This window comes from Excalfactoria chinensis, chromosome 1 (genome assembly GCF_039878825.1).
Source record: "Excalfactoria chinensis isolate bCotChi1 chromosome 1, bCotChi1.hap2, whole genome shotgun sequence".
Lineage (NCBI taxonomy): Eukaryota > Metazoa > Chordata > Aves > Galliformes > Phasianidae > Excalfactoria > Excalfactoria chinensis.
This window is the reverse complement of record NC_092825.1, coordinates 178,156,571-178,166,625: the sequence shown is the minus strand read 5'-3', so window position 1 is coordinate 178,166,625 and position 10,055 is coordinate 178,156,571. Positions and strand designations below refer to the sequence as shown.

The following is a 10,055-nucleotide window of genomic DNA, read 5'->3' as shown; positions in this document are numbered from 1 at the left end:
CAAAGAAGGCGATGTGAAGCCAAAGCCCTGTGCATGCATCCCGGCTCCCTGTGCAGGGAAGGAGAGCTATCAGAACCTGCCCACCTTTTTCGTTGCTTTTTTTTCCTGACGAGATAGATGAGGAAAATCTATCCCTGTTCTGTGTCTCTATTTGTTTTTCCAGAAAAAGGGAGAGAGAGACAGAGAGGCTCACGTCGATGCCAACCAGCTGCGCTTCTGAGTGGGAAACTCTGGACTGATCTAATGGCTGGCTCTTTCTTTTAGTGATACTTCATGATCTCTGAAAATGAACCTTCTGTGAAGCTCTTCTCTTAATTCTCCTTATCCTGCTTTGACGAGGCGGCTGCTGTGCGAGGGAAGAAATGGCACGAAGTAAATGACTCCGGTACAAAGCGATCTGCTTTGCCAAAGTGCCCAGTGAGCAGCACTGTCACTTTAATAATTCCAGGTCAAGGGATTGCTTTCCTCCTTTTCAATCCTCTCTTTTAATACGTGGGAGGATCAGAGGGACGCTAAAGACCGTAAGGCTGGGTGGCTTGCAGATAATAAAAATGAAAGTGACTGGCCGGTGATTTCTATTGGGTAAGAGGGTGATATTGGAAGGCTGTTGTCTGGTGAGGAAAAAGGGACCTTTTTTGGGCTGCTGTGTAATCGATACATAGCTAGCAAAATCCATTCAAGAAGTGAAAGAAGTTTAAAGAGTCACTTTGGATTGCTTTTTGTCTTGCTCCGTATTCGGATTATCTGGGAGTTTTTATCCTGCAAATAATGTGTTCTTGAACGTGTACAGGTGGAGCGTTAAGACAGCTGCCTAGAGATGGACTGTGCCTTAATTGTATTACTTAAAATCTTCTAATTTTCAAACTTTGCTGCCGGAAGAGGAGTTACAATAGGGTTTTTGTATTGACAAGGAGCATTTTCTCTTGTATTTTTATAGAGTCAAATATATTTTAAAGAAATTGAAAGCATCTCTTAAACATCCAAAAAGCTTTTTTTCCCCCCCCCCCTCCTTTTTTTTTCCCCCTTATTTGTGGGAAACATCGGAAATCCAATACAAGAAAAAACAGCTTGAAATGAAGACTGAAGCTGCATTTCCTAACTGAACTGTAAAAGTGTTTTGCTCTAGATAGCCAGTTCCTGATCTTGCAGTGCTCCATCGTTAATACCTGTTAATAAGTGCTTGCAACCAGATTCAGAAGTAGGAAGAAGAATGCCAGTCAAGAAGAAAGGTGGGCTATGAAGCTTCCTATCTCCTTTTGCATCTCTGTTGTGTTAGATTGTTGATTTCTGCTGCTTATAATTTGAAATTAAAAGAGCTTTGCTGGGGGATTGAATTTGTTTTTCTTCCGCGCTGAAAATGGGAGGAAAATCTGTGCACTTACAGTAGGAATGTTTAAATGCCATGGTTTTAAATGCGTCCTGTCAAACCTGGCCTTAGGTTTTTAGTTTGTAAGTATCAGCCCTCAGAGATCTTGAACAGGCACCAAGGGGAGAGCTTGGTGGTTGGTGTTGTGCGAAGCCCCTCTTACAAACACTAATGACTTTTCAAACCATGGCTTTAGACTATTCTTTACCTGTTTGGTAGGTAAAGATCAGTCATCAGTAGCAGGGTAAGCAGATAACCAAGCAAAATTTCAGTGCTGTCCTTGAATAAAAGTTTCAGAGTTGTGTTTTGAAGAAGATTCGAACGTGTTTGTTTTGTTGTTTGTTTGTTTGTTTGTTTTAATTAGTTTTGGTTTGCATTTCTTAATCCAATATAAAAGTAAGATGTCTATGACTATAGTATGTTGTGAAGTCTATCATCAGAGCAAGTATAAAACAGCTTTGGAACATGTGGTTTCCAGTGTTCAGACAAGAACTGGGGTAAATTCGTACTCTGAAAGCACTTGTAGACCTTGGGTTGTGTTTGGTCACCCTGCAAACGTGGTACCTGTTTAAAGTCTCAGAAGATGCCAGTAGGATAAATGACAAGCAAGCCTTTCCTATGCAGCTCAGCTCTCCAGCTGTCCTTGGAGTTGAGACATCCCTGGGTTTAACACAAAAGTGTGGGGGAAGGAGCAAAAAGTGAATGTTTTTCAACAGGAATGGGAATGTACGTAGTGTGATTCCTCATTATTTTCCTTATAGGTAATATACCCTCAGTGTTGGTTATGAGTTAACATTTACCGTGTAAATAGTCATAAAACTCACATGATTGCTGACAGTATTTTCAAACTACAAACAATGAATGAGATGTTGTGATTCTGTTTTAATAGATGACAATGCAGAGACAAATTTTCAAAGCTGAATGGATCGTTGTCATTCATGGAATTACTTAGAACTGTATGTAGTAATGATGAGAACGTATATGGATGTATATGCTGTGCTGCAGACACATCACCCTAATGTACTGTGAGGTCTTACCTACTGTACATGTTTACAGATGGTGAAGCGTGGCTGCCTCCTTGGTTACGATGTTAACTTTGAAACAGGTGATTGACACTGAGGATATCTCTGTGCCAGATGTTTTGCTGCATTTCAGTTTCAGAATAGCTGCTGTAGGATTCTGGGGGGTGAAATCATTGGGGCTCCTTTATGCAGGAAATTAGATTGGTAATCTAATCTGGCTGTAAAAATCAGTGCATTTCTTGTTTGTTTCTAGACGGTCTGTTTCAGTCTGAATGGACATCAAGGTTTTAATTTCCCCTTCTGTCACAGAATTGCAGGATGGCTTGTGTTGGAAGGGACCTCAAAGACCATCTAGTTCCAACCCCCTGCCCACCTAGAATAGATGCTCTGACAGTTTTTCAATACAACCTCAAGAGACACAAATGGCCTCTGAAAGATTTTGTGTTATTACATAGAATCATAGAATGGCCTGGGTTGAAAAGGACCACAATGATCATCCATTTTCAACCCTGCTGCTATGTGCAGGGTCACCAACCACCAGCCCAAGGTGCCCAGAGCCACATCCAGCCTGGCCTTGAATGCCTCCAGGGAGGATGGGGGATCCACAGCCTCCTTGGGCAACCTGTCCCAATGGGTTGCCACCCTCTGGGTGAAAAACTTCCTCCTAATCTCTAACCTAAACCTCCCCTGTCTCAGTTTAGAACCATTCCCCCTTGTCCTATCACTATCAGCATGCTGAAGTTGTCAGTGTGAATGTATTTGAGTATTACGAATGTATTTAAGCATGCAGGATTACAAATGTTAGTGGATCAGCAGCTTTACTGTTATCTTGTGCGACATAATTTATGGCATTTTTGGCAAAATTAAGTTTAAGTCCATGCAATAGACTTCCTAAATGTAATTAAAAGCTTTCTGACAACTTGAAACACACTATCACCAAACCAAAAACCCAACTATCTGCTTTTGTTGCAAGTAGTCCATTGCTATTCCTATGGCCAAAGGCGGCTGAGAGTGTTTTCCTTCTGTTTTCTGTTCCCGTTTGTTTGCTTTATGCTTTTGCCAGTACTTTGTGTCCAACTTGTTTCCGCCTTCTGCTGCTGATGATTTATTTTCCCTTTCTGATCATAAGTATTTGGGAGTTCACTTCTTCTGTCTTCCTCTCCCATGCCATCTGTAGAAATCTCAGTGGGACACTTGCTTCTAGGCTGTGCGAAATCATGCATTGCAATAGCAGCAGTAAGAACGGGATCATAACTCTGTATTCCTTAACTTCTCTGCTATTTTGAATTTGATCAAAATATTCTCCTAAAATTGGTAGCCCTGGCCTGTTTAGGCAGGAAAAAATAGTTTAGTTGTAACAACATTTATAATTTAGAGCAAGCCCTGCTTTCTTATGTACATGGAGAAAAGAGCTTGCTGCTGATTCTGATCATGTTTATGTCACCCTTGCCTGATATGCTGGAGTGACATGATTTTCTCTTCTCAACTTACTCTGGAGGGAAACAAGGCTCTGTGTTCCCAAGAGCACTGCATGCTTGCTGCCAACCTCAGGGGAAAAAATAGAACAAAGAAACAAGTCTGGAAAGGGAGAGTGAAGTACCCTGTGGATGTGGAATGTGCTCCCTCTGGAGAAGGGATGAGAATGTTGCAGGGATGTGTGTGCCGCTCTTAGTGATTCAAGCAGTGACTGTTCTCTTTAGCTTTATTGTTTACAATGTTTGATGTGAAATTTTAGGTGTCAAACTCAACAGTTGGTTTTACCCACAAAGTAATTTGTTGCACAGCATCATTTGGAGACAATGTGGGACGAACAAATCTGAGAAATAAATGGGTTCGTTAGGGTTTCTTCTCACTGGTGACAGGATGAGGGGAAGTGGCCTCAAGTTGTGCCAAGGTGAGTTTAGGTTGGATGTTAGGAAACACTTCTTTACATAAAGGGTAGTTAAACACTGGAATAGGCTCCCCAGGGAGGTGGTTGAGTCACCGTCCCTGGATGTGTTATGAGCTGTTTGGATGTGGTGCTCAGAGATATGATTTAGCAGAGGGTTGTTAGAGTTAGGGTACTGGTTAGGCTGCGGTTAGACTTGATGATCTTTGAGGTCTTTTCCAACCTGGGTAATTCTATGATTCTGTGATTATTTTCTCCTAATTTGTGCTCTTACTTTCACAAATAAAGTGGTGTATGTTTAAAGACAACTGTTCTTTAAAAACTTACGGAACTTCTTGAGGAGAGCTTCACTTCAAAATGAAGTAGTACTGACATCTGGAAGAATTTTATTAAGCCAAGATAACATTTCTAGCGGTTTTTACGTTTCTCCTTCCCCTCCTTCCCAGAGCTGCTTGGCCCTTTTGATCTTTGTTAACTCTAAGGCAATGTGTTTAGTCTTCTAAGTGCATGAATGTTGGTTTCATGCACAAAATACCGAATATCGTAAAATGCTACTGCAGCTCCTTCACATCTTTCACAGTGACAGAGCGAAGTAGATCCATGCTTCTCTGTGAAGGAGAGACCAGATTCCAGCCTTGAACCCTGCTTGCAATTGATGTGGATGTGGCAGCGACTCCTACGTAGATTCATTAAGGTTGTAAAACACCTCTAAGATCACCTAGTCCAACCATCAGCCCATCCCAACCATGGCCACAACTATGTCCCTCAGTGCCACATCTCTAAAAGAGAGGTCAGGCACTGGCACAGGCTGCACAGGGAGGTGGTGGAGTCACCATCCCTGGAGGTGTTCAAGGAACATTTAAATGTTGTACTGAGGGACATGGCTTAGTGGGGAAATTGTGATGGTAGGTGAATGCTTTGACAGGATGATCTTGGAGGTCTTTCCGAACCTTGGTGGTTCTATGCTTCTGTCTCCACAGTTCTTCAATGCCTCTATAGTCGGTGACTCCACCACCTGCCTGGGCAGCCTATGCCAATGCCTCACCAACTCTTACAGAGAAGAAATTTTTTCCTAACATCCAAGCTGAACCTCCCCTGACTCAGCTTAATGCCATTACCTCTCCTGTTATTGCTGTTACCTGGGAGAACAGGCGAACCCCCACCTCTCCATCACCTCCTTTTAGACATATAAGTTCTCCCCTGAGCTTCCTCTTCTCCTAAATAAACTTTTAGATGCTTGGCTGCACGTAGAAAGGAGTTCTGGTTCTTTTTGGCCTAGAATAAGTTATTTTTCATCATACCTCTTGTATAAGGAGTTGCTTTCAAGGCCATATTAAGGCAACCAACAAGAAGAATTAAAAAGCATTGCTCTGATCCCATGTAGACGATTATACAGTGACAGTGCTAATTTTACGTGTCTGGTGTGTTGAAGGGAAGAGGTCTAAAAACAAACTGAGCAGGAATTCTTAAAGCAAAATATATTACGGGCCAGGAAATTTGGCTTCTTTTAATGTACTGGGGTTCTTTGTGCGCTGTGTTTCATTTTAAATGACACAGTTTTAATTTAGAATTGTAACTTCTGGTGCTCAGAAGTGTTAATGGACACAGTTTGGTCTCCTTACAGCCTACTAAGCAGGAAATCCAGTAGGTAGTGAAGTGGGGGATTTTTGTTTCCCTTTTCCTTCTAGTAAGCATTACAGGCTGTTTGTCATTTCAGCTGCTGAATAAATGTTCTCTAATAAGTACATGGCTAAAAAGCCACGTTTTTCTCTTAGTTATTGCAGACAATTGATGGGGAACAGTGGAAAGATGAAGGCTGGCTTTACAGGCTGGGGAAAGAACAGTTATCCAAAAGCGGGACATGTAACAGAAAATTGCTCTCTAAGGTTTGTAGAGGGAGCACAGGGTGACCACACTGACCGAGGTGGCTCAGTGAGATGATGCTCAGCCTCTCCTTCAAATGTTAGTCTGAGGAAAAAACATCTCATTTTCTGAGGTCTATATGAGAGCTGACGTGAGTTCTGTGAGTGCTATAAATTAACAGCATTCATTATTTTTGCGGGGAAAAAGGACATAAATTGTTGTACTGTTAGTCACTAGAATTGGAAGCAGCCATACTGTTAGAGACAAGAGGCAGCTGTGCATCCTCTCCTCAGTTCCCATTAAATGCATATTGCATTCAGTGGAAGAAATGCTATCTTGCATGATAAGCACTTTCTTTTTTCCTTCTCAGCCTCCCTTCTTTCCTTCTGAATTTGTTCCAGATGGCAAAGTTGATGTCAGAGGGTGACCACAGGGGGGGAAAAGATGAATTCGTACCTGGTTCCAAATGTGATATAAGGGGATTTTGTAGCCTCTGCTTCAGCAAAATGAAAATCACTGTCTTAATCAGTTTTGTTTATTTTAATGAGATCCCAACAAGTTTTTGCTTTGCACAGGTATTGCGTATCTGTTTCGCTGTAGTATCTCGTTTCATTTGCTGTAGATTAAAACAATGCCAAACAATGTCTTTATAAAAACAAATATCATGTTTGCTATTGCCAGATTCATTCCAGAAATAGCCAGGGCTGCCCTGACCTTGGGAGCTGTTAGAAAGGGTCCAGAGGAGGGCCACAAAGATGATGAGGGCTGGAGCACCTTCCCTGTGAAGACAGACTGAGGGAGCTGGGCTTGTTCAGCCTGGAGTAAAGAAGGCTGCAGGGTGACCTCATTGCAGCCTTTCAGTACCTAAAGGGAGCCTACAAACAGGGGAGTCAACTCCTAGAAAGGGTAGATAACAGCAGGACAAGGGGAAATGGTTTGAAGTTGAAGGAGGGAAGATTGAGGTTGAATATCAGGGGAAGTTCTGCACTGCGAGTGATGAGATGCTGGAACAGCTGCCCAGAGAGGCTGTGGATGCCCTGTCCCTGGAGGTGTTCAAGGCCAGGCTGGATGGGGCCCTGGGCAGCCTGGTCTGGTATTAAATGTGGAGGTTGATAGCCCTGCCTATGGTGGGGGGGGGGGGGGACTGGAGCTTGATGAGCTCCGTTCCATCCCAAGCCATTCTATGATTCTATGACCTGATGGGTGATGGCAGTTCTAACCAACATCACTGTACCCTACTGGAGCAATTCCAGTCTCCTTCCAGCTGAGTTCTTGGACTTGTGCACTACACTTGAGCACTTGCAAGTTGATGCATGCTAAGCTGTGCTCTTAAAAAGAAAGAGTAAAAATCCCACCATGGGTAACCCAAACAGATTTACAGATTTAATCGCCAAACGTTCTAAACGTAGTTTCCTGTTGTTGCCCAGAGGGACGTGTTTTGTTCATCAGCTCAGAGTCTCTACTCTCATACAAAGGTTCTCAAATGAAGAACTCCAAAGTGGTCCTGGGTAAATGTGAGCTCACTCTGTGTGTTTTGGTAATAAATAAAAGCACAATGTCATTCCATTCTATTCCACTTTATGTCAGTGTTACTGGATTAGATCTGAATTTTCTTAATTCCACATTGTTTTCTTTCGTGTGAAACAATACTTCTGTTGTATGAGGTTTGGAAGTTCCTTATTCTGGAACAGACGCCTTTCTGTTCACTTTTTGCCTCATTCCAGTTCTCACATTTACATTCATTTTGATTTTGGATGTTCTTTTAAAGCAAAAACATCCACAGCAGCTGCATGGTGTAACTCTTAAAACTATACATCAAGTTCCACTAGTCCTGTGTATGACACACAACTACGTTGTAAGCTCTCTAAGCAGGGCTCTTGACTGTTTTTCTGTGGCCATTAAGCCTTGTCAAGTTGCCTTTATTTTACTGCATAGATAAGAGGTTTTCATTCGCTGTTACATCGTTTTGGGGGTGTGTGGCCTCATTTTCATTCTGTCTTCATATTTGCACCGCTGATTTTTACACTTAGATTTGAACATTGTGGCACTTGAAAGGCAGAAATTAGAAGCCTGGGTGAAGCTAATTACACTTGTTGGGTTTTTCTAATTCTAGAAGGGTTTCAGGGCTCCAGAACCTGTTCTTTTTAAGGGCTAACAATCTGTGTAGCCGGGACAAGAAATGTGAGAAAAACATCACCTACAAGCAGGTCCCACGTTGCCTTCAGTGTAGCTGGGAAAAAAAGAGCTCACTATGAAATAGGAATGGCCCCATTGGGATCAGCAGATGATAGCAGCAGCTGATAGCAGCAGCTAAAGCCTTCAGTTACCCTATCAGCTTCTGAACCTTTCCACGCTTCCTAATAAGAAGTGATCTTGTAGATACCAGGTCCCTGAATGAGCCAATGGTGAGGGATAAGTGGGCTCTTTCTCGTCATAAAGATAAAATGGTGATATGGAAAACAAGCAGATTATGAACTAATTATTATATTATTATTATTTTTGGAGAGTTGATTGTAGGTTTGCAGGAAGAGGTGAGTAGAGAGGAGTGATAACTGTGGGGCTGCAGGGTAAGCTATTCCCATCTGCTCAGATGGAGCTGGGGGAATGAGGAACACAGCTTTGGTTGCAAGGTGCTTTCCCTTCAGCAGAAATGCTAGAGAAAAGCCTGGTTTTAAGGTGAGCCAGTCCTCCTACCTGATCTTTCTATAGTTATCCTGTTCCTTGTGTAAGTACCTTTAATCAAGGTTAGAGGAGTATATTTAACACTTAAAAAAAAAGAAAGGGGGAAGGTAGTGGTTAAACAGAACAGATGTATGGTTACATATTGTAAAACCAAGCGTGAAGATACTCAGACAGCAAGCTTACATTGCAGCTAATCAGCATTGAAGACTGAATTTGTTCTTAAAGACCCAAAAAGTCTGATTCTTAACAAACATGCTAAAAGAACCCCAAAGGGAACTCAAGCTTTCTTTTATTCCATTTATGTTCGTGTTTCATAAAGCTGACAGTCCTCTTCAGCATCACCCACCAGTCTGCTCTGTGCCATTACTCGATCATCAGTCAGGGTTTAGAAACTGTGCTTTAAGAGAAATTTAATTCCAGAAGAGAGAATAAAAGGCTTTGGAAATGTAAACAGTGAGCCAAATTTGCAAGGACTGGAACTGGTTAGCCTGGAAAGGAGACTGAGCAGGGGAGGGATGTGACAAATCACACTGCATAGAGCAGGCTATAAAGGGAGAGATGGTTTGTTTTCTGTGTTGGCACCTGGAGGACAAGAAGTAAGTTGTCCTAAATTATCATAAGAAAGATGGAAATGATGTAGCAAAAAAATAATAAAAAATTAAATATATATATATGTATCAGTTGCATCTTTAAGTGCTGAAATTAGCTGCTTTGCAGGAGGTTAGCAGTGAAGTTAGGTCCTGCCCAGCAGGGAAGTAAATAGAAAAGCCCTAATGGGGCTCCTTCAGGCTCTGTGTATCTGCAATTTCCGTTGCTCAGAGCATCCAGCTGACAGATCGCAGTGTAATTCCTGCCTTTCTCAGCAGTATCACTTGCAGAGCGTTTAGCCCTGCTCCTTGCATCATTTTCGCAAATCAGTATTCTGGGAGAAGAGGCTGCTGTGCAATTTCTGCCACTTGATTGCTGCCTTTTGCTCTGACTGGAACACAGAGAGCTGCAGGAACACAACTGCATGTTAACACAGCTCTGTGCAGGGCTCTTGACCTCCTTTGGGTCCATTCTCACTTGGTGTTTGGATGTTTTAGCATAGCTGTGTGTGCAGTGTTGCTCTGTTCTCCAAAATGTGCTGTTGTACTTGCACAGCAGTTCTTGCTGAAAATCTGAGCCATTTCTTGGCTGCTAAAAGCATCAAGGTCTGAAATGATAACAACTAACCTGCTCCTAAATTTGTGTT

The 10,055-nt window shown here is 42.3% G+C and overlaps 1 protein-coding gene across 11 annotated transcripts in view; it reads left to right on the top strand.

Annotated features, from left to right (window-relative positions):
• The window catches only part of DLG2 (discs large MAGUK scaffold protein 2), a 981,657-nt gene that overhangs the window by 551 nt on the left and 971,051 nt on the right, over nucleotides 1-10,055 (top strand). For all 11 annotated transcript variants that reach the window (XM_072326879.1, XM_072326883.1, XM_072326882.1 and 8 more), the window contains exon 2: nucleotides 164-1,229. In XM_072326879.1, coding sequence (XP_072182980.1) covers nucleotides 1,211-1,229 — 19 coding nt within the window. In that variant the 5' untranslated portion in view covers nucleotides 164-1,210. The remainder of the gene's footprint in view (nucleotides 1-163; nucleotides 1,230-10,055) is intronic.